The sequence below is a fragment of the Desmodus rotundus genome, chromosome 8, assembly GCF_022682495.2.
Source record: "Desmodus rotundus isolate HL8 chromosome 8, HLdesRot8A.1, whole genome shotgun sequence".
NCBI classification, from domain to species: Eukaryota; Metazoa; Chordata; class Mammalia; order Chiroptera; family Phyllostomidae; genus Desmodus; species Desmodus rotundus.
The window spans coordinates 85,860,961-85,886,513 of record NC_071394.1 but is presented as its reverse complement, the minus strand read 5'-3'; the positions used below and the strand labels follow the sequence as shown (position 1 = coordinate 85,886,513).

At 36.7% G+C, this 25,553-nt stretch overlaps 1 protein-coding gene across 4 annotated transcripts in view; it reads right to left on the bottom strand.

Annotated features, from left to right (window-relative positions):
- The window catches only part of DNAH12 (dynein axonemal heavy chain 12), a 219,239-nt gene that overhangs the window by 60,108 nt on the left and 133,578 nt on the right, over positions 1-25,553 (bottom strand). For all 4 annotated transcript variants that reach the window (XM_045192339.2, XM_053929996.1, XM_053929995.1 and 1 more), the window contains 9 exons: positions 23,549-23,848; positions 20,865-21,043; positions 19,442-19,634; positions 13,102-13,263; positions 9,797-9,991; positions 3,390-3,523; positions 1,328-1,490; positions 546-626; positions 22-198 (listed from right to left, as the gene is read on the bottom strand). In XM_045192339.2, the coding sequence (XP_045048274.1) occupies positions 22-198; positions 546-626; positions 1,328-1,490; positions 3,390-3,523; positions 9,797-9,991; positions 13,102-13,263; positions 19,442-19,634; positions 20,865-21,043; positions 23,549-23,848 (1,584 nt within the window). The remainder of the gene's footprint in view (positions 1-21; positions 199-545; positions 627-1,327; positions 1,491-3,389; positions 3,524-9,796; positions 9,992-13,101; positions 13,264-19,441; positions 19,635-20,864; positions 21,044-23,548; positions 23,849-25,553) is intronic.

Below are 25,553 nucleotides of genomic sequence, written 5' to 3'. Positions count from 1 at the left end.
ATAGCTAAATCAGACTCTTGCCTTTAGTGTATCCAGTGCAGACAGAGCTGCTTCCAAGGCTGGAATCGCTTCAGCTAAGTCGCTTTCACACTCATTTTTCAGAAGCTGGGCTTCTTCAGCCTTTCCACTGGCTACCTCTTCATCTAATTTCACAAACTTTCTTTTTGCTTCTACTTGTACAGACTCTATCTCAATAACCTAAAGAAAATAAAGAAAGAAAAAAGACAGTTCCTTAAACATCCTATTGCTTTCTCCCTCTTAGAGACAAAAGAATGTTTAAAAATTAGGGAATCCAAAATATCATTTTGAAGGGTAGAATGGCCCAAGATAAAAAGAGGAGAAATGCAAATACGTGTAACCTAATTTGGTAATGGGCTTCCCACCTCCCTTCAACAATAAAAGAAACCAAAGAGATAGCCAATCAAGAGGAAAGGGTAAAGTTCTAAGATCTAGTGGCAAAAAAGTGAGGTTTATTTTAACAGCTGATTTTATATATTTCAATTGTCTTCTGACATCAATTAAAAAAACCATTCAGGACAGTTTACCTGCATCATATGTGCATTTTCAATTTTAGCTTCCTCCAATTTGGGCTGCAATTGAACAAGCTCCATTTTCATTTCACCAACCTAAATAGACAGTTTATCATTAAGTTTTCATAGCTACAATAGCTACAGAAGCCAAACACAGAAAGTGAAACTTAAAAGTATCATAAGGTACTAGAATCAGAAAATCTTAACGTTTTCTTCCAGTCATTTACAGGATAAAATCATGAGAGTGTGCCCAGTTTCTTCACAAAATACTTTGTCTTCCTTGAGTATATGATGGGGCAGTGGGAGGATGCAGTTGCCATGGAGGAAATGCAGATAGAAAAGTAGGTGGCAGCTCGGGGTATCCCTGCTATATTATGTGCATCGTATACAATGTATATGAACCACACAAACCTCTGTTGCTTATATTGAACTAATGCTAATAAGCATTAATAGCACTTGACTCACTTTTTAAAACTCCAATCTTACGTTTTACCAGCTATTAAAATAGTCAACCCAGACTTATTATATTCTCTCCAAATTCCAAAAAATTAAGAATAAAACAAGATGTACTTGAGTCTGTGTGGTCTAGGAAACTTAGTTAACTTCTCTAAAACTCACTTTACTCATCTGTAAAATAAAGATCATAAATGTTTCTACCTCATGGAGTTGTTATGAGGAATAACTGAAGGAATGCATGTGATACATATAACACAGTTCCTGGCATATAATATACTGTTGTTATTATTTCTTACAGTTCCTGTTATATATTGTCAGTTTGAGCAGCTCATCAAATTTACCTGAGACTCAGCAAAAGCAAGTTTGTCAAGCCCATTCACATATCGTTGTTTTGCTCCCATAACAGCTTGACGTTTCTTAGTCAAAAGCTGCCGAAATGAGGCAATAAGTTCAAGATAAGAAGTAGCAGTAACATAGTTATGTCGTCCTAACTCTTGCAAGAACCTAAGAGGGGCAGATAACATATCTTATTATAAGTAATAGGCTTCACGAAGTATGAGGTAAATTCAACATAGCATTAACAACAAGCATTCAAGAATAAAGGTTAATTTTATTTAGAGGCCACTGAGTACTTGAACTCAATAGAGTTCTAGAATTCTACACATAACCATATCCCAATTTCTTGTCTGCAAAATATCAGACAGCAATGATGTGTTTAAAAAGGACAAATCAATAAAGATGTGTATCAAAGGTGAACTACAGCAAGAAAGATATAGGCCTTTTTACATCTTTCATAGGCCAGGAAGATCTAACCCTGTAAGGGACCCAAGATATTGTGGAAGCTAGGCAAGTGTAGAAGAAAAGGGGATTGCAGACAGGATAGTAAGAATGAGTTAACATTCCTTGCACAAGTGTGTCACATGTCAGCTGAATGGGGTATGGCCGAAAGTATGAGACTACTACACGTACATATGGAAACAATGGAAGCAATATTTCATGGCAAGTATGTAGACTAGATCCCACTTCTTGGTGCAACTGTCCAAGCCAACCATGCTAGCTGGCTATATGTCTCTGACTATGGATAGGCAAAATACTGCCTATCCATAATGATGTGAGCATTGGGCTTATGCACTTTTGAAATGAAGGTCTCAGAGATTAACAGAGATAAAATGGATACTTTTGAAGTATCCACAGCCCCACCAACCAGCTCCCCTTATATGAGAACTTCCACCCAGTGCTTCAGCAATGATGCTTGTTCTATGAAACTTGCCACCCTAACCATAGCTGATCGGACCAGGGTTGGACACTAGACACAAAGTAAACTAATCACATTTTGGAACAAATTTGGAATAGGGAGTTGGAAACAGCCAATCAGTCTATGCCTAAAGCTGGAATTGCAAGAAGTAAACTCGAGAATCAAAAGACAAGCCGGTTTCCTCCATATGCACTGGGAAGTAGAAAATTTGGTCTGCAAAGAGAAAGAAGAAAGTACATATCCAGGCAGAATCAGGAATGAGAAACAGAGAAAGTGCATTTCTGGTTTTAGAGTGGCTTTCTAACTCCTGCTTGCAGTCACTTATGCGATCCAGCAGTACAAGAGGGGATCCCTCCCAAAAAACAAACAGAATTATCTTCTGGAGGGCAGGCCCCTTGTGGCGCAGGCTTTCCCCCTGGGTTAGTATTCTAGGGACCCATCTGTATCAGTGTACCAGCTGGCATTGTTGTGAGGGGCTGCATGGCTTTAGTGAATTTTTTTTTTTTTGAAGACTCTTTCAACACGTTCACCCATTTCACGATGGGTGATTTATAAGCAGACCTGCCCTCGCCATGCTAGTGTTCAATAGTTTTTGACCAAAAAAAGCAGCATGATCCCCATGCCCTGCCCTCCCTATACACCTGATTTCTCCCCACCTGACTTTCTCTTGTTTCCCCAGATGCAAAAGGTCCTTAAAGGGAAACATTTTGCTGATGTGAAAGAGGTGAAATGAAAAACAACAGAAGCACTAAAAGGCATTAAAATCAAGCAGCTCAAACTGTGTTGAGCAGTGGGAAAAGTCTTGATAGGTATATTGCATCATGGATAGTACTTTGACAGTGACTGAAGTTTAAACATATAAGAATAAATACACACTTTTTAATAAATAAATTCTGTTTGGGGGCCCCCCTCATATTATTTCCCTTAAGCTTTATGAGACATCCCTGTACCTTTGTAATAAACTTCCCCTTTCTATTAAAGCTAGATCAAGTAGGTTTCTATTACTTGCAAGCTGGGGGTCTTAACTAATTAAATGATCTGAGAGATCTAGATAACATAGAAACCCTTTTCAAATTTTGGGCTTACACAGAAAGAGATGCTTCAAAATATAAGGCATTATTATAATTAAAATATTTATTAATATTAACCTTTCTGAAAGATCCATAACAGAAGTGTGAAAGTGTTTGCAGATTGGAACTATCGCTTGTCGTTCAGTCTCAGTAAGCTCCAGTGTTTCTAAGAATTTCACAGCTACACGCTCAAGGGCATCTTCAGGCCATGGCTAAAAATAAGAAAAAGAAACACTTATGAAATTTAAGATGAACAGTTTTACTACAACTATGTAAGTTAAGTGTCTTCCTACATAAGAAGAATTTGGGATTGAGAAAATTAAACCTTAATGGGGAAAACAGAATTAGGGGGACTGAGGTCACAAGTAAATCTATGAAAGACCTAATAAATATGTTCATATACTAAAATTAAAGATAACACAATGTAAAGAAAAGGTCAATGATATTTTACATATGAAATGTACACTTCACGGCTTTCCTAACACTTCCACTTGGATGCATAGGCATCCTGAATTTAGCATGACAGTGCCAGAGGCCACTAGTTGCCCACCTGATACGTATCAGCCCCTTTTCCTGACTCCAATTTTATTCTATTGGGTTGGTCAAAAAGTCCATTTATTTTTTTCCATAAAATAAAAGACATATTTTTCATTTTCACCAATAACTTTATTGATTTGGATATTTTGAGTTTTTTGGCTATCTCCTGCTATTGGCTCCTAGTGGGCAGTGGGCAGTGGCCAGGGGTGCAGCTAAACACCTTCCAGTGCATAACACAGCCCCATAGCAAAGAACTGTTTGGCCAAAATTTCCATAGTACGAAGAAAATCTGTAAACCCCTTTTGACACATTCAATCAGTCATAGCAACTTTTCCATATGCTGCACAAATCTTTTTTTATATTTCAGTTGCATTACCTCTCTTTTTTTTAATGTACTTTTTTGATTATGCTACTACAGTTTTCCCATTTTTTTCTCCCCTTTATCCTCCTCCACGCTGCACCCCTCCTCCCACCATCATTCCCCCTCCTTAGTTCATGTGGGTCATACATATAAGTTCTTTGGCTTCTCCATTTCCCATACTATTTTTAACCTCCACCTGTCTATTTTGTGCCTACCATTTATGCTTCTTTTTCCCTGTACCTTTTCCCCCATTCTCCTCCCTCCCCCTCATCGCTGATAACCTTCCATGTGATCTCCATTTCTGTGAATCTGTTCCTGTTCTAGTTGTTTGCTTAGTTCATTTTTGTTTTTGTTTTTCTTTTTTTTAGGTTTGGTTGTTGATAGTTGTGAGTTTTTTGTCATTTTACTGTTCATATTCTGTTCATGATCTTCTTTTTCTTAATTAAGTCCCTTTAACATTTCATATAATAAGGGCTTGGTGATGAGGAACTCCTTTAACTTGACCTTATCTGAGAAGCACTTTATCTTCCCTTCCATTCTAAATGATAGCTTTGCTGGATACAGTAATCTTGGATATAGGTCCTTGCCTTTCATGACTTTGAGTACTTCTTTCCAGCCCCTTCTTGCCTGCAAGGTTTCTTTTGAGAAATCAGCTGAGAGTCTTATGTAGGTAACTGCCTCCATTTCTCTTGCTACTTTTAAGATTCTTTCCTTATTTTTAATCTTGGGTAATGTAATTATGATGCTTCCTTGGATCCAACTTCCCTGGGACTCTCTGCGCTTCCTGGACTTCCTGGAAATCAATTTCCTTTGCCAGATTGGAGAAGTTCTCCTTCACTATATTTTCAAATAAGTTTTCGATTGCTTGGTCTTCCTCTTTTCCTTCTGGCACCCCTGTGATTCAGATATTGGAACATTTAAAGTTGTCTCAGAGGTTCCTAAGCCTCTCCTCATTTTTTTGAATTCTTGTTTCTTTATTCCATTCTGGCTGAATGCTTACTTCTTCCTTCTGCTCCTAATCGTTGATTTGAGTCCCACTTTCCTTCCCATCACTGTAGGTTCCCTGTACATTTTCCTTTATTTCATTTTGCATAGCCTTCACTTTTCCCTCTAGTTTGCGACCATACTCAACCATATCTGTGAGCATTCTGATTACCAGTGTTTTGAACTCTGCATGTGATAGGTTGGCTATCTCTTTATCGCTTAATTGTATTTTTCTGGAGCTTTGACCTGTTCTTTCATTTGGGTCATATTTTTTTGTCTTGGCACACATGTTCGGTAGTAAGGGGTGGAACCTTAGATATTCACCAGGGCAGGGCAACCCAGGTTGTTGCGTTGTGGTGCTGTATTTGGGGGAGGGGTCAGAGAAGGAACAATGCTGCTTGCTCAGCTCTTGGCTGGGTTTCAGCCACTTCCTTCATCACGCCCAAGCAAATTGGGCCCTTGTGGTGCTGACTGCCAGGTTGGGGAGTTTGTGCGTGTTCTAGGACCTTGTGGGTCTCTCCAATAAACTCTTGTGTAAGGCTTGGAGTTTCTCCTGCTGCTGCTACCCCCACAGATTTTTACAGCCAGAGGTTTTGAGGCTTTATTTCCCTGTGCTGGAACCCTGGGTTTCATGGTCTGTCTCACTCCCCAGTTGTTCCTCTCAGTTTATTCACACGCCAAAAAAAAAAAAAAAAAAAAGGTGGCCCCCAGTCCAGCAGTCACCTCCTTGCCTGGTCTGCCAACCGCTGCCTCACCCTCCCCAGTCCTCCAGACACAGCCTGCCAGGAGTCCTCTTCACCCTGGTTGCCCGTCTCTGACCCTCCTACCAGTCTGGAAGAATGTTTCTCCTTTAATTCCTTGGTTGTCAGACTTCCATAGTTAGATTTTCTGGCAGTTCTGGTTATTTTTTGTTTTAAAATTTGTTTTTGTCCTCCTTTTGGTTGTGCAAGGAGGCAAAGTGTATCTACCTACACCTCCATCTTGGCTAGAAGTCTCATTTTTACCTTTCTTGAAATAATAAAGTATCATAGGCTGAAAAGGTTGCATATTCTTCCACCTTCAATATTAAAATGGCTGCCTCAAATCACAAATTTTGATAAGTATTTTTTAAAATGCATGTTGATATTATATGGAAAAAGCTAAAACTTTTTGGCCAACCCAGTAGATAGTAATATGCCCAGCTAAAAGAGTATATTTCCTAGACTGCCTTGCAACTCAGAGTGGATAAAGCCATATATGTAGTTGTTGGGTGGGGATTTTAGGAGAGCTCTTTAGAGGGTTACATCGAGGTGGCATGTATCTCTTTTGCTGTGTTTTCCATTATTCTACTCTTGCCTGGAACACAAGATATAAAAGTTGGAGCTCCAACATCCATCTTATACCATAAGATGACTTTGAGGATGGAAACCACATGCTAAAGACAGTAAAGCAAATAACTTGGGATTCTTATGGCTTTGTTAAGCCTAAAAGCCCCAGTCAGCTTACCTTTCAATTTTTTCCCATATCAGAAGAAAAACTCCTACGTGTTTAGTTTGGGTTTCTGTTACAAGTAGCCCATCACAATTCCTAACTGTTATATCCAAAGCTGAAGTTTTGATTTTCTTCCCCACAAATTTGCTGCTTCTCCAATCTTTCCTGCCTCGGTGAAATGGTTCCTTTACTTTTCCTGGAATATGCCAATTGTGCTCCTGCCTCTGAGCCTTTGAGCTTGCTGTTCACTCTGATTAGAACCCTCCTCACCTAGGAGTCCCTATGGTTCACTGACTAGGGATTGAACCTGCAATATTTTGGTGCATGGGATGACCAACCAATTGAGCCACATGGCCAGGGCAGAGCTTATTCTCGCATTATGTATTCTTCCATACAGACAACTGGAAGGGTTGTCAAACCTACTTTTGCCCACCCTGTAGTCATGTGGTGTTATTTTTTAAACCTTAATAGAGACTTCTTCTAAAGATTTATTATTAAGATCAGTGAATTTTTGTAAAAGGCCAGAATAAATGTCATATGACTTATACATCATTGAAAACATTACGAAAGTTTATCGTTGTGTCCTGGGTGCTTTGTTTTTAATTATCCTGCCAATCACACTATCTGTAGCAGTTAGAATGTTTGTGGTTATAGTGACAGAAACCAGTCTTACTGTGTCTTCAAACAAAGGGGATATATTATCACATACAATAAGAAGTTCAGAAGTAGAGTATTTCCAGAGTTGTTTAATTTAGAAGTTCAACCATGTCACTGAGTATCCAGTTTTTTTCTGTCTTTTTGTTCCACCATTCTCAGTGCTATTTATTTAATCCTTGGGCTTGTCCCATCATAGTGACAAGATGAATGCTGCAGCAATGGACATTACATCCTCAAGCAATAAGATTGAAGGACAGAAGAGGCCCTTTTTCCTACCAGGTAATACTTTTTATAGTAAAAATAATGATAATAAAATAAAAGTACTTCCCCAAAGCAGGCTTTAATTTAGGACTCATTGGCAAGGAATAGGTCATGAACAGGCTCATGTTTAAACCAATTAATGGTAATATTGAGAGCACCAATACTGATTTAAACCAACAAGGAATAAAGCTATATAAAGGGTGATTTCCCAAACAAATTGGGTAAGGGTGTCAATTTTAATCCATATGAAGTATTTCACACAAAAATGAATATTCCAAAAATTCCTTCCCTTATTCTCTGAATTGTTTTGGCATGCCTGGTAAGTATACACCCTACTGTGGAGACTAGGGATCTATCAAAAAAGTCAATGCCTTCCTGATTGGGAGACACACAATGGTTTACACTCACTTCCTGAATTTCATAGACCAGGCCCCAAGCAATGCCATCAGTTCTTCCAACACAGATTCTACATCCTCACCTCTTCATGGGAAAATCTTTATTTTGCTCTGTTTACCACTTAATCTCCCTTATCTATTTGCAACTCCCAGTTCCTTCTTTTTACAAGTTTCCCCAACAAGAATCACTTAGAATAGAATAGAAAGTCTCATGGTTATAAAAATGATACCCAAAAGTAGTAGAACTGTATTGATAAGATTTCACAAAAAGAAAAACTTATGGTTAGGTAGGCTTTCTTTGTTTGGTTGATTTTGCTTTTGGGCTGCTTAATGGAAGCAGTATTAAGACATGGCCTGTATAAAGCAAAATTGTCTCACACAGCTTTTATTGTTATATGAACACTAAAACATCCAGTAGCTGAAACATATGTGCAATCCTCAAAAGGGCAGAATTAGTTTTTTAAACATGCAATTGACAAATAGGTAAAAGAGAATAAGTTAGTATCAGAAATTTATTTTTAAAAGAAATTATCCAGGGTCAGTTAATAGTTCACATTATTTTTGGACATAAAACAATGAAATAGAAGGCACCATGCCCTGTTCTCAAAATCATAAATACTTAGTGGTCTTATACAGGCAATGACAATTTGCCTTAAGATTAAGTGAGGTGGGGGCCCTCAATATTCAGGGCTGGCATGACTGAAATTGCTGCCCAGTTGGTCTTCCTGTCTCTTGTGTTGCCCTACTACAAATCATTCACCATACAACTTCCAAGTGCTTTGTTTTTGTTTTTGTTTTCTAAAATGAGGATTAGCTAGATAGATGTTAATCATCATGCATGTCTTTGGTGTAAAACCAAATTCCTAGGCTCGTTTACAAATTCCTCTATAACCTGTCACAAACTCAATGCTCCAATTTAACTCCTGCTGCCCTCATTGCTGTACCAAACTATCTGTAGTTGCCTAAGTAAGCCATGCTCTCTGCACTATTTTACCTTTGCTTGTGCTATTCCCATGTGGTGGTTGATTTTATGTGCCAATTTGAGCATGGGTGCACATATATATTTGGTCAAACATTATATTGGATGTTTCTGGGATGTGTGTTTTTGGATGAGTTTAATATTTAATTCAACAGAGTAAATCAGATTGCTATCTCAATATGAGTGGGCCTCATCCAATCACATAAAGGCCTAAAAAGAACAAAAAGGCTGACTCTCCCTTGAATAAAGGGGAATTCCTTCTGCCTGACTGTCTTCAACCTGGAACATCAATTTTTTTCCTGCCTTTAGACTTGAACTGGAACATGAGCCCTTACTGGTGTCAAGCCTGCTGGCCCTCAGACTAGAACTACAGCTCTCCTGGGTCTCTGGCTTGCCAACTGCCAGCCTTGGAACTTGTCAGTCTCCATAATCAAGTGAGCCAATTCCTTATCACATATTATACACAAGTACATATATATCTTTACATACATGTATGTGTATATATACACACAATACATTCTGTTGGCTCCTAATATATCCCTTTTAAATGCAATTAACTCATTTTCATATGTCAGAGATTTACAGTCTTAAGCACATCTTTTGCACACCAAAGTTATGGTTCCTTTACTGCTCATTTTTGCTGATTGCATTTTCTGTCTTCCAGTTGAGTGTGAGCTCCTCGTGGGGGTCATATCAGTCCCTGGTGCCAAGCACTATGCCTGTCACTGGAGAAAGTGATCAAGAAACACCTGCTGAATCTATATTAACAAAGCTTGAGTAAGATTTCAGTAAAATTCCAAAAGATTTTGTTGTCCCCACACACACAGAAAAAATTACGAACCTGAAACCAGTCAATGGTACAGCAATTGATGAGGGATGGAAACTGTCTCAAGCGATTTCGAAAGGCATCTCCAATGGGGCTAAAGGCCACTACAACATGAAGATTATCTTTGCAGCGATTCACAAAGAAAGCAAACAGTGCTAAGGGACTGAGTTCGTCATGTTTACTGCCAGCCTGAGCTACAGGACGGACACCCTAGAGAATATCAGAAAATAAAAACCTGGTGAATAAAAATAGATAAGCTGATGAGATTAGTAGATATGGGAATATTAAGAATTTTTATTATTTGCCTTGTAAATATATTTACATTTTTGTTTTACATATCAGTAGAACAGCTTTGATATAGTATGTGCTCAGAAGGCTTTTCCCAACTCCATAATTTTATAATTTAAAAACAAATATGTGCCAAGAACTTTACTTATAAAGATATGCACAAAAGTTCACCAAAATGCATTCAACATTGTTTTAAGAGGAAAAAACCTAAAGCATCCAATTAAAAAACATTATAAAACATTCATATATTGTGATTTTATACATTCATATATTGTGATTTTATACAATAACGAGGTGTATCAATGTAAGTGCCATGGCAAAATCAGCAAGATAAAATAAGTGAAAAAAAAATTGTGTAACAGTATGTATAATATGATCCTCTCTGTTAAATTCAAAAATATATCAGTGTGCATGTACAAATACATAGACACTTTTTAATAGTAGCAATGACAAAGAACTATTAATAGTGGTGACTTTTGGTGAGATGGACTTAAAGGACACTTTGGAAGGGAGGCTTTCATTTTATATGTTGGGCATTTTTCTTGGTTTATATCATTCTTTTTTTCACTTTGGACATATGCTGTTTGAATTCTCTAACTTTATAATAGTTGCATTTAAAAATGTCAATAGAGTTCTCTGGTAAGGAGATTGTTGGTCACTTTTAATTTTCTTTGTATATCTTTATATGAGAATGGCATTTTATATGAGCTTAGGCATAATGGCTCCAGAACCAAACTTCTTGAATTTAAATCCCAGCTTTTAGTTTATTACCTATGCGACTTGGGGGAAAGTTCCTCTCTGTGACTTAGTTTCCTTATTTTTAAAATGGGGAAAAGAGTACCTACATCAGAGGGCTGTTGAGGCACCAAATGAGTTATGACATGTGAACACTGACAATAGTTACCGCCATACAGGTACGTAAGTAACTGTTAGCTTTCAGCTTATATCCTACAGTTCTCCTTGTTCAGAGCACAAAAGTTTTCATAGTCAATAAAGTGTCTTATAAATAGATTAAAAATCTTTTTGTGATATAGAGAGTGGTCACAATGATCATATAATTTCTATTGTTACTACAATGAATTTATTTCTAAAAGAACTCTACTCTAGATATGCTCTGCTTTATGTGATAATTATTTCCATGGAAAACTGTATATCAACACAGTATATGCATAATGTGGTAATTATCAAATTATGGTTACTATGGTCAGTGTCAGTATATTAAATTACATTCGGGCAGTCTGCCTGCACTAAATGTGGTAAATAAGTCAAGTCACTGCTACACTGAGAAAAGCATTGCAATAACATAATTCTGCAAGGAGTGCAATGGCACAGAGGAAAAAGTTGTCCGGAAATGCAGGTCTGAGGCTGGAACGCTGATGAAGTTACACAGGTGCGCTGAGTCTTTAAGAGGTGCCTGCTAGGCAGTGCCAGAGCCAAGTTATAGAGGTCAGTTATCAGGAATGAGGTTTAAAGTAAAATCTTTGTCAGAGGGGTTAAATAAGCAAAGTCCAAGACATGGTCTTCAAAGTGGGATGCAGAGAATGATGTATAGTGTGAAAATAATGGAACTTCTTTCATATTACCTTTTATACATTTTTTAAAAAACAGTATAAAGCAAGCAGAAATAGGGATATATTTCAGCACCCCTGAGTTCTGACAATGGCTATTTCCTTGTGCATAAATTGATAAGGTGCTCCTTTGGGTGGGACATGAAGAAAAGAAGTTATTAAGGCCACTGTTGGATCATGCCATTAAACAGTAGTAAAGCAAGTTTTGTAGCAAAGTGACAGAAGGAAAAGATAAACAATAGCTAAAATGAGCAGGAAAGCCTAGCAAAGCTTAGGAAATCCTACTCCCCAAAGGTGACTATTCCTTGAATGGGAGTATGGGGAATGTGATTATCCTATGAGTTATGAGAATCACCATTCTTCAGCAGCCTTGCCCACATCCTTGGCATTGCCCAGATAAAATTAGAAACTTGGGATAATTTTTTTTCTTCTTCTTCATCCAGGCTACAAACTGGTAATGTACCATTTACTGAGAGCTTTTTAAGTGTTTGACATTCCATAAGTGCTTTATTTCATTTGATTCTCTGACCTCACAACAACTTTACAAGGGTAAATCCATTTTACTCTAGATGTTATCACTGCAGGCTGGAAGGAAGCATACAAGTGTGCATAATATATGTATTCTATGGGTAAAATCAATTGTGATAAAGAGAAAGGGTAAATTACTAGCAGAGATCTTGTTGAAGAAGATCTTAGAAATGGTAGTTGAAGGGCAGGACATGTGAAATAGTGAGTGCTTGACAATTGTGTTTTTTGTCCATTTAATCATAAAGCATTGTTCTTGGATATGTTAGAATTGTTAAGACAAGTAGTTTTATTAAGGGTTTTAAGAATTTTAATCAGTGGTAAACCAGAAAAGCTAATCAAGTAGTGTTTTAAAGCTATATTTTCTCATATCACTGTAACCCTACGACATGATTTAAAATTTCTAGTCACTCATAAAACATGCCAAATAAAACGGATGAAATAAACTGCCATCACTATGAAAAAAGGAATTATAAAATAAAATTCTGTCTCATAACTATAGAAGCAATTTAAAATTCACCAAAAAGATGTATTAAAATAATAAACTTTACATGAACAAGCAAGTAAAATATAACCAGAGACATTGAAATAAAGAAGAAACTGACAGTAACCAGAGGGGAGGGGAGAGGGAGATAACGTGGGAAAGATGGAAGGGGTTGTAAAGGAGCATGTATAAAGGACCCATGGACAAAGCCAAAGGTGGATAGGATTGAGGGTGAGAGGTGAGGAGGGTGGGGAGGGGGCAGTGGTGGGGAGAAAATGGAGACAATGGTACTTGAACAACAATAAAAAAGACAAAAAAAAGTTTCTAAAATCTACCAAAAAATAAAATTTTAATTACCAAAATCCTCTGCTCAAACTACACTTATCCTGAAGAAAAGTGAACATTTTTTAAGAACATTTCTGTGCTGAGAAAAGCACTCCCTAAAAAGCATTTACCTCCATCACTTCTTGTTTTTCATCTGCTGCAAAAATGTTAGGTACTTCTCCAGTATTGAGTACACTGTCTATATCCTCTAGAAAAGCTTCCTCTTTAATCTGAGTGTCCGTTATTAGAAAGACTGTCTTCTGGCCTCTCATGCCCACATTCCTTAATAGAACCTTAAAATAAAAATGTACTTATAGATGGGGAGAAAAGGCATTCAACTGTAATTAAATAACAATAAAATTTTTTTCAATGTACTTATAATCATATTATGATATACATTTGTTGCTTTTGTTTTCCTCCCTTTCTCCTTCTTTTGACAACAACTTCTGAATTTTAGAGTACTACCTCTCCCCACTTCTGGTGGGTCTGTCAATCAGGGCCTCCATTTTGCCTGTCCCTTGATGGGAGACACCCAACTGGTCAGGGTTTCCTGAGCCCCTAGACATAGTCATTGATTCAGAGGAGTGTATATGATTTAAGTGGGCCCAATCACAGTCTTACTTCAGGGACTAAGAGGGACTTGAAAACAGAAAGAATATCTGTCATTCTGAGATGGAGAATATAAAGGTCAGTAATTTAGTACTAGGGGACAACTGTATTGCCACATGGAATGAATCTGCTGGTGAAAGCAGCCAAATGGAAGCAAAGAGGAGACAGAGTAATTACTGAGGACTTGATTTGAGCCCCAAAATTCAGCCATGTGAAAAGCCTATCTACCTCTGGACTCTGAAGTCATAAAAGACAATAACTCTGTCTTTTGCTTAAGCTAAGGTGAGCTTTTCATTTTGTTTTGTTCATCAATTGTGACCAAAGATTCCCACCTAATACAAAGATATGAGCTCAGTGGTATGCTGGAGATGACTTATAGGGTAGTAGAACTGATTGTTAAAGTTTCAGGAACTTGTAAACAGACTAATAAACTAAGCCAGCATTAAAAATTAAATTATATAAACTTATAATTAAGTAAATTATATTAAGAACAAAGGTTATAAACACATTCCTATTTTATTATGTTTACTATTATCTATGCTATGGAGGTTATTTAAATTGACTGTGTTTATACAGTAAAAAACCATGTAAGGTGTTCAAACATGTAACTCTTTACAACTCTGTTTTCAGTGATGTCAGGTTGACAGCTTTAATCATCCATAGTGGGAGTTTTGATACCATAGAAATTTGCAAATGTTATAAACGAGAGGTTCCCCTTTAACCCTCTGGAGAGTTGGTTGTTAAACATTTGCCAGCATACCACTGGATATATTTCAAGTGAAAATATATCTTGAAATATACTTCTGAAAATGATTTTTAAAATAAATTTTTATCTTTATTTAAAAATCATATATTTTAAATAAATTATATTATTTAAATAACTGATGAATTTTAATATTATACAAACTATACCTTTTTTCACTAAAACGATCTTCCAGTATGCAGGCTGTTGAGATTTTAGAAATAATTTTCTATTATCGAAACTAGGCAAGCTAGCTTTTAAAGAAGTATGGTATCTAATCACGTGTGTTTTATAATTATTTTATAGTGTTACTTTTTATAATTATTATTACATAAAAATAGAAAAATACAATATAATAAATAAACAGATTTAACATTGCCATAAGCATCACTATATTTAGAAGTCATATTTAAATAGGGGTGTGTAAGGGGACTAAAGGGTAATGGAAAAAAATACAATAAAGATTACATAAGATACAAAAATACATACATACCTACATATATGCCTACATACATACATATATATACAATATGTGAAATTGTTTCCAAATAGGAGAAGAGTTAAAACTTCCAAACTACTGATTATATGCCAGGGGTATTACAAACAGCCTTCCACACACAGTATAATTTAATCACAACAACCTGTGATATAGGTGGTATTATCCAAATTTTACAAAAGTCACTGAGAGTGACATTAGCAAGATGACAGACTGGTAGGCTCCAGGCCCACTTTCTCCCATGGAGACAGTAAATTAGCAATCTACAGAACAAAATAACCTTTGTGAGAACTGTAAAAATAATTAAGAGGGTGCAATACCCCCAGGAGTACATAAAAAGAGAAGGGACAATTTAAGGAGGGTAAGATAATTTATTTCATTTTTCTCACCCTAGCCCCTCCCCTCTCCCAGTGCAGAGCAATACATTCAGGAGAAAAGCATCAATCCCTGGCTCCTCCCTCAGAAGAGAAGGAATAAAATAGAAGTTGCATCCAGTAATCTGGTTTATCTGAGGGCTGCCTGAGGCACTGATTTCTGTCTTCCCTGACTCAGAACACTGATGGGAATAGGGCCTAGTTTGGAAATGAGTTTGGAAGCCACTGAAAACAAAGGCAAGCATCCCAGCACAATGCAGCAGCAGACTTGGAAGTTCCACAAAAAGTTCCAGGGGAAGAAAGAGATTAAGGGCAGAGGAATATAATAGAAACCAAAACTGAAAACTCATGAGAAGAAAAAGGAAATTAAAACCCCAAAGCACATAGAATAAAAGCACATGCACAACCCCCAAAAAGATGCATGAATGCCCAGAAAAGTTCTGAGAAGTCACAGAACCTCCAGTCATGCTGATCGGTGTTTTCCCCCTGTATAAAGCCAGTCTGTAAAAACTGGGAGAGGTGACTGTTTATTAGTTGCTAAAAACTCAGTGAAAGACCACAAGGCATACAAAAAAATAGGGAAACATGGTCCAATCAAAGGATCAAAATAAAGCCCCAAAAACCAACTCTAAAGAAACATCTATGAACCCTCTGACAAGAAATTTGAAATAACTGTTTTAAGATGTTCAATAAGCTAAAAGAGAATACAAATATACACCTAAAGGAAATCAGGAAAACAATGCATCAACAAAATGGGAATATCAATAGAAATTGAAAATATAAAAAATAACTAAACAGAAAATCTGAAGCTGAAAAATATAATAACTGAACTTGACACTGAACACAGGTTCTGCTGCCTCCCACATGAAAAGCCAACAGTCTGGAGGCAAGTACTGGTGCAAAAAAAGACAGTTTATTCAAGAGCCAGCAGCTTGAGAAGATGGGGGACTTAAGATGTTAACATTCCAGTGCAGGCAGGGGGTTTATGAGTGGGGAAGAGGAAGGCAGAGAAAAGGAAAATGGAGAGGGTTGTAGGGTCTCATTGAGGGTGCTGTGTAAGTCAGCACAGTCTGCTCCAATAACCATCTTGGAGCTGGTCAAGCAACAGTTGGGTATTCATCAGTCACTGGTGAGCAAATCTCTTGGGGCCAAAATGCCTGAAGGCTGGTATCTGCTTCCTTTGAGGTTAGATCCTAGAATCCTTTAAGCAAGCAGGCTGTTAATCTATAAGTACCTATGAATTTACAAGTCATCATTTACAGAAACAATATGAGAAGAATGGCGGGATGAATATTTCTCCATACGTATTCAATATCAGAGCTGATCAGGTAGAAGAAAGAGTCGGTGAAGTTAAAGACAGGTCATTTACAATCACTGAATTAGAGGAATGGGAAGGAAAATGAATGAAGAGTGAACAGTTTAAAGCAGCAGCCCCCAACTTTTTGGCAGGGGGTGTGGGGTAGGAGTGGAGGACGTAGAGGGAGACAGGAGGCAGAGCTCAGGTGGTAACGCAAGAGAAGCTTCACTCGCTTGCCTGCTGCTCACATCCTGCTGTGTAGCCTGGTTCCTAGTAGGCCACAGACTGGTACTGGTCTGTGGCATGGGGGTTAGGGACCCCTGGTTTAAGGGACCAATAGGATATGGTCAAATGGGTCAATAGATGCATTAGGGAAGTTCCAGAAGGAGAAGAGAGAAAGTGTCTGAGAACTTATTTGAAGACATAGTAGCCAAAGCTTCTCAAATCTGAGGATATAAATGGATATACCAATCCAAGAAGCTTACAAACTCCAACTATGATAAACTCAAATAGATCCAATAGATCAAATAGATCGTATATATAGACACATTATAATCCAATCACTGAGAGTCAAAAACAAAAACAGGAATCTTGAAAGCAGCAAGAGAAAATCAGATTCTCACATATGAGGGAGCTTCCATAAAATTAACAGCATATTTCTTAGCAGATATCTTGCAAGCACGAAGGGAGTAGGATGCTATATTCAAAGTATGGAAAGAGAAAACTTGTCAATCAAGAATACTGTATCTGGAGAACTGTCTTTTTTTAAAGTATAATTTCTTGATTATGCTATCATAGTTGTCCCAATTTTTCCCCTTTACCCTCTTCCAACTGGTATCCCCCTTCCCTTCAGCAAACCCCCTCAGTTCATGTCCGTGGGTTGTGCATGTAAGTTCTTTGTCTTCTCCATTTCCTATACTATAAATATGAACAGTAAAATGACAACAAACTAACAACTATCAACAGCTAAATCTAAAAAACAAAACCAAAACAATCTAAGCAAACAACTAGAACAACAGAAACAGAACCACAGATATGGAGAACTGTCTTTCAAAAATAGAGTAAGGCCTTCTCAGATACATACACATACACACATGCTGAGGGAATTCATTACCACTAGAACTGCTCTTCCAACAAATCCTAAAGGGAACCCTTTCAAGTTGTAAAGAAAGAATGCTAGACAGCAACAGAAACCATAATAAAGTATAAAGTATAGAATATACATAAAAGAAAGAGAAGGGAGTCAAAGCATGTCACTACAGATAATCAACAAAACAAAAGAAGGGATTAAGAGAGGAAATAAAGGACGAAAAACAGCTACAAAACATAATGAAAACAAGCAACAAAATGCCAATAGTATATCCTTCCCTATGAGCAATTACTTTAAATGTAAATGGATTAACCTCCCCAAAAGACAGATTGGCTGAAAGGATAAAAGTACAGGATTGAATGATTTGCTGCCTGTAAGGGACTCAGTTTAGTCCCACAGACACACAAAGGCTAAAAGTGAAAGAATGGGAAATATGTTCAATGCAAATAGTAACCCAAAACCAGCAAGGTGGCTGTACTAATATCAGACAAAATAGGCCTTAATTTAAAAACTCTCACAAGGGACAAGATACATTATATAATATTAAAAGGTCAATTCATCAAGATGATATAACAATTATAAATATTTATTCACCAAACAGCAGAGCTTCTAAACATATGAAACAAACATCGACAGAACTGAAGGAAGAAAAGCAACACAATTGTAGAGGACATCAACACTCTGACTTTCAATAAATATAGAACAACCAGACAAAAGATCAATAGGAAATAGAGGATTTCAATAACACTATAAACCAATTAGACCTAACAAATATATACAAAACACTCTACCCAACAATAGCAGAATACACATTCTACTTCTTTTTAAAAAAATATTTTGTTTTTAGAGAGAGGGGAAGGGAGGGAGAAAGAGAGGGAGAGAAACATTGATGTGACAGAGAAACATTGATTAGTGGCTTCTCACATGCCCCCAACCAGGGACCTGGCCAGCAACCCAGTCATGTGACCTGACCAGGAATTGAATCAGTGACCTTTTGGTTTGCAGGATGACAACCAACCTACTGAGCCACACCTACCAGGGCCACATTCTTCTTAAGTGCACACAGAACATTCTCTAGGATAATAACAGTTTAGACCACAATAAAAGTTTTTAAGATTTAAGTCATATCAAGCATTTTTTCTGATCACAATGGAATGAAACTAGAAATAAATAACAGAAGGAAAACTTTTTAAAAATCCACAAATACATGGCAATTTAAGACCAAACTCTTAAATAACCAAAAGGTCAAAGAAAAAATCATAAGTGAAATGAGGAAATTTTTGAAACAAATGAACACAAAACCCCATCATATAATTTATGGAGATGCAGCAAAAGCAGTGCTAAGAGAAAAGTTTATAGTTTTAAACATTTTCATTAAAAAATGTCTCAAATGCTATCTTTCTTTATGTTCACCTTCAAGATATAGATTCAGTGAAGATCAGTGAAAATGAAAAAAGTCCAGCAATATCTCCCTTCCTTTTTTTCATGTTGAGCTATCGCTCTTCTGGGCCTGCAGAGTGATATACACATGAGGATGAAAGCCCCAAGCAGGCACTCCACTATTCTATTGGTTACTGGGACAGCAAGACAGTTCTGAAGAAGCTAAGCTCAACTTCAGTTTCTTCATCAGTAAAGTGCAAAGACAACCATACATTCTGCATTGAATTGTTGTACTATAGAATGAAATAATGTATGTATAACACTTAGAACAGTGCTCAGCACATATAGTAACTACTTTATGGATAATATAATTATCATCATCATCACTGTATTCAGCATATAGCTATGCAGGTTGGCTCTCTCTTCACAGGTAAAAGAATGCACTAGTATTATTTTAGACACTAGATTTCTTCATAATTTTACCTTCAGATCTTCTCTCCATTCATTCATACCATAGCTCTTAGAAATTTCTGGTTGGAAAATCTGCATTTTTGCCATGGACGTAGCCAGACGAGTCAAAGATTGACGACCACTTCCTCCAAGTCCAACAAGCAAAGCATTTCCACCAGACTGTTTTAGGATTCGACATATTCGTGATAAATGTTCCAACACATACCTACAAATAGCAATATTATACTTGAAAATATAAGTGCAAATGTACATTTACTCATAACTACTGTTTTACTTTGCTAGAGGGATAGACTTTGCTGTCTCATACCAATTTTAAAGAAGTAATCATCAAAAATGTGTGATTTTTCAAAAGCAGTTACAATTGGAACATTTGATGCAAAGGAAAACTGAAGTACAAATTCAGGGAATGTAATACACAAATTATGGACATAAAATGAAATTGTAACCACTTGTACTGGAAATATTCTGATGCTTTTATTAAAAACATTTATTTAACTTTTCAATAAAAGGATTTCTATGTGAGAAATAGGAAATCACAAAATAACAAATTCAGGGAAGATAGCCTTACTAGTAATTATGGAAATTAAAGTTAGAGCCACTCTGCTTAGACTGGCAAAGCTTACCAAGTCTGGCAATATTAAGTACTGGCAAGGGAGAGGAACAAGGTAAGCTCTTAATAACAATACATATTTTTGAAGGAACTTTGGCAAAGCTTAGTAAAGTAGAAGATTCTCACATATCATGACACAATAATTTCACTTACAGGAATATAGCCTAAAGAAATTCTTAACACAGGTACTCAAGGAGACATGAACATTCAAACTTTTTTTATAATTGCAAAAACTAGAAGACACCTAAAAGTCTATCTCAGAAAAATAGCTACATTGTGTAACACTTATAGAGTGGAATGCAATATAGTAGTAAAAAAAATCATTTTTTGTGTGTGAATCTTAAAAATGCAAAATAAGACAGTGCATATACAGGAGTAGGCAAATATAGGCTTATAGTTGTGAGGATGCTAAACAGTTTATTCCTGTATTACTATTTATTATTATTGTATTATTGTATGTATTGTACTATATTCTATTATTGTATGTATATTGTATTATTATGTATTATTATTGTATTATTTTCCATACAAATAGCTGTAAACCTACTTTTGACCACCCCTATGTTTAGGAACACACATGTGTAGTAAAAGTTCAAAGACACATGAGTTCTCTTTTATTCCTGCAGGGTACTATGGAGATGCTTTGAGGGAAGGTTGGCTACACAGGGGACTTCAAATAAATTGCTAATAATTTATTTCTTAAGCTCAGTTATGGGTACAAGGTTGTTCACCATAATTTTTCTTATATCTTCTTATACATTTAATATATTTCACAATAATTTTTTACAAATAGTAATTTCAACCATTAATACCAAATGTAGGTACCTAAAAATGACAAGATTCATTCTTGTTTTGTGAGTTTGATTATATTCATCTAAGCACTGATCCACAATGGTACTAAAATGGTGAATATTTGGAATTTCAATATAAACTCTGTCATCTCCTTCAAGGTCAGGACTCATATAATCACCAAACATAAGATTTCTTAAGTCCTTTTCAGTTACCTATAGAATGAAAATCAACAAATTATAAAACAAAAAATTTTTCTAAAATAAGTTTAACAAAATACATAAAACTTTGGTTTGTCCATGTTATAGGACGATTATCAATTAGATAATTCTTTTAAACATTAGGGTAGTATATAATATAGTTGTAATATTAATATCTGAAATTATATTTTATCCTTAGGAAATTTTAAAAAAGAGCTTTTTTTCTATTTAAAAGAATTTTCCCTCACCATCCAGAGGCTGGAGAAGTCATTCTGAGCAACTCCCATACATTGAGTATTAAGATTTGGTCACTGTGTTAAACACTTTACATCTATTATATCATTTCATATAGTTTTATTCTATCATCTATTATATAGAGTTTTATTCTTTAAATAATTTCTATGTTACATACATAATTCTTCTAAAGACAAATCTTTTCAAAATAAATACCTATCAATGAAGAAATTGAAAAGAATATGATCATTAAGAAGCAATAGTTTCTAGGACTTCTGGCCAAGATGGAGGCATAGGTTGACACACCATGCCTTCTTGCACAACCAAAAGAAGGACAACAACAAATTTAAAAACAAAAAACAACCAGACTGACAGAAAATCAAACTGTATGGAAGTCCAACAACCAAGGAGATAAAGAAGAAACACTCATCCAGACCAGTAGGAGGGGCAGAGATGGGCAGCCGGGGCAGAGAGGACGCGCGGCAAGCAGTGGCTGACGTTCCCAGGGAGGTGGTGTATTGTGGAGCAGGGTGGGCAAAGCTGCAGCTGGCCAGCAAGGCACCAGCTGGTGGACCGGGTGACAGACCTCAGAACCCAGAGTTCCAGCGAGGGGAAATAAAGCCTCAAACCACTGATTGCAAACACCTGTGGGGGTTGAGGCGTCAGTGGGAGAAACTCCCAGTCTCACAGGAGAGTTCATTGGAGAGATCCACAGGGTCCCAGAATGTACACAAACCCACCCACTCCGGAAGCAACACCAGAAGGGCCCAATTTGATTGTGGGTAGCAAAGGGAGTGACTGAAATCTGGCAGAGAGTGGATTGGCACCATTGCTCCCTCTCGGCCCCTCCCCCACATACAGCATCACAGTGCAGCAAGGAGTGTTACCCCACCCTGGTGAATACCTAAGGTTCCGCCCCTTAAAGTAACAGACGCGCCAAGATAAAAAAAAAAAAGGCCCAAATGACAGAACACTTCAAAGCTCCAGAAAAAATACAACTAAGCGAGGAAGAGATAGTGAACCTATCGGATGCACAGTTCAAAACACTGGTTATCAAGATGCTCACAGAATTGGTTGAATCTATTCCAAAACAGATGAAAAAATGAAGCCTATGCTAAGAGAAACAAAGGAAAATGTACAGGGAACCAATAGTGACACGAAGGACACTGGGACTCAAATCAATGGTGTGGACCAGAGGGAAGAAAGAAACATCCAACCAGAAAAGAATGAAGAAACAAGAATTCAAAAAAATGAGGAGAGGCTTAGGAACCTCCAGGACATCTTGAAACATTCCAACATCCGAATTATAGGGGTGCCAGAAGGAGAAGAGGAAGAACAAAAAATTGAAAACTTATTTGAACAAATAATGAAGGAGAACTTCCCTCATCTGGCAAAGGAAATAGACTTCCGGAAAGTCCAGGAAGCTCAGAGAGTCCCAAAGAAGCTGGACCCAAGGAGGAACACACCAAGGCACATCATAATTACATTACCCAAGATTAAAAATAAGGAGAGAATCTTAGAAGCAGCAAGAGAAAAGGACACAGTTACCTACAAAGGAGTTCCCATAAGACTGTCAGCTGATTTCTCAAAAGAGACCTTACAGGCAAGAAGGGACTGGCAAGAAGTATTCCAAGTCATGAAAGGCAAGGGCCTACATCCAAGATTACTGTATCCAGCAAAGCTATCATTTAGAATGGAAGGACAAATAAAATGCTTCTCAGATAAGGTCAAGTTAAAGGAGTTCATCATCACCAAGCCCTTATTATATGAAATGTTAAAGGGATTTATCTAAGAAAAAGAGGATAAAAAATAGGAACAGTAAAAATGACAGCAAACTCACAGTTATTAACAACCACACCTAAAACAAAAACAAAAGCAAACTAAGCAAACAACTAGAACAGGAACAGAATCACAGAAATGGAGATCACACGGAGGGTTATCAGCAGGGGAGTGGAAGGGGGAGAGAGGGGTGAAAGGTACAGAGAATAAGTAGCATAAATGGTAGGTGGAAAATAGACAGGGGGAGGGTAAGAATAGTATAGGAAATGTAGAAGCCAAAGAACTTATATGTATAACCCATGGACATGAACTATAGGGGGGGAATATGGGAGGGAGGGGGTGTGCAGGACGGAGTAGAGTGAAGGGGGGGAAATGGAACAATTGTAATAGCATAATCAATAAAATATATATTTAAAAAAGCAATAGTTTTTAAAGATAAGTTGATTATAACAATTCATGCTATTGTACTGTTTTAACTTAATGTTTTTAATCACTAAATATACTCACTGGTGCATTCTCTTTCCTCAAATGTGAAAAGACAGTATCAAATGATTCTTTAAAATGGTCCTTTATAACAACTTTGGTTAAATTGAATAGCCATTTTCGATCCTCATCATTAATGAGACGATCATAAAACACTCGAAGAACCTCATGCACAAACAACCGGATCATGGTGTGCTTGCTTTCCACAGCATCTCTTCCAATGAGTAAGCAGCCCTGGATGACACGTGCGAAGTCTCTCAAGTTGAAAGTGTAATGAGATTTCGTGGGCGTGGGCAAAAGATTTTCCATGGATTGTTTATATATCTGAACATGAAAAAAAGTAACAAAGCAAAGATAAAAGGCTCATAATTAGCAAATCCATATAACAAATAGTATGTTATGAAAAATATTTTATTTAAGCTATCAGATTATATTGGCTTGGAAAATTAAGTACTATTGGCATAGTACTTAAGTCTAGCATGGTATATATCTTTTTTTGGCGGGGGGGTGGTTTATAGCACTCAGCCAGGCATTATGAATTTCAGGGAACTTAATATTATCTGATTCCACCCAAGCCCAAGAAGCAACAATGCTTTTATTTCCCAGTTACTATGACTGTCCCATATAAAGGTGATAGATCTGGAATTAAGTAAACAAAATCTTTAGTAGAAAGGGAAGTCAGATAACTCATTCTGAAGCATTCCAAATGAAGAAGAGGAGAAAACAATTTCCTTTTGACTACTATTGACTTCAAAACAAACCAGTGTATTCTCTCCCTTTCCTTTTCTTTTTTTCTCTCTACCCCTTCTTCCTTCTGTCTTAACTGGCTATAATATGGAAATAAAGTGTCTTTTTACCATATGCTGAATTCACCAAATAAGGTTTAATATTTTCTTTAAGGAAGATAAATTGAATCACTTACAATGTTGCCTGAAAAAAACCAAATGAAATTATTATTTATTTGTTTATTTATTTATTTGTGTGTTCTATGATTCACCTTCCTTCCCTAACCTCCACACTTGGTAGGTCTATAATGCTTCAAAGACAGTGGGTGGGAAAGGGATCCTTTCTGTATCCCATTCTGCCTGACCAACTCCCTTCTCTTTTCAGGGGATGCCTGAAATATAAATATCATATTTTATACATAGAAGCACTTTTCTGTATCAGAATTAAGTACAGCAATTACAATGTACTATCTCTTTGCTCATAGTTTTTCTATTTTAACAAACCAAATTTTCCACCAGAATGAGAGGAGAAAGACACAATGCTCTTGGAAACTGATGCAATGATTGTAGGGGGTGCTTTTTGCTTCTGGTTGCAATGATCCCAAAGTGAACCTCACTTTATTAAAGCTCCAGAAAGCTGACTTCAATAAAATTATCACTGACTTACCTTGAATACATTTTTTTTTCCTTGAATACATTTTTTTTCTTTTACCACTAGCAATAAGGCCAGTGCTGACCTCCAAGCAGAGGCAGATAACATGCTGAATTAAGACCTGCTCTTTGGTCATATGGGCAGTCTTGTTTTCTGTTCTCACCCTGTTTCCTTATCATTTTTTCACTGCTAATCCTAAATTATGTGATCTGGCTGAAAATAATATATTTATAAGATGCTTAAGTTTATTTTATTTTTTTTAGGACAAACATGAAGAAAGGGAGGGAAGAAAGAGAAGAGAAAATTTATAAATATCAGAGTGGAAACCTGACAATTTGGGAAATACCTACAATGTGGATATACTGGTTCTAGATGATTTCCTTATAACAACCTTGTAAAATAGGTATTATCTCCCTTTTTAATAATTCAAAGAATGAGTTTCTGGCCAAAGGGGGGATGTGGGCAGGGACAAATGTAATAGTGTCAACAGTTTTTTTAAAAAAGAAAAACAGGTACAATTTTAATAATATATTTTATTTAACCCAATAGATCCAGAATATTGTCATTTTATTACATATAGCAATATGAAAATTATTAATGAAATATTTTACATTCTTTAAAAAATGAGTTTCTGGAAGGCCAAATTACTAGC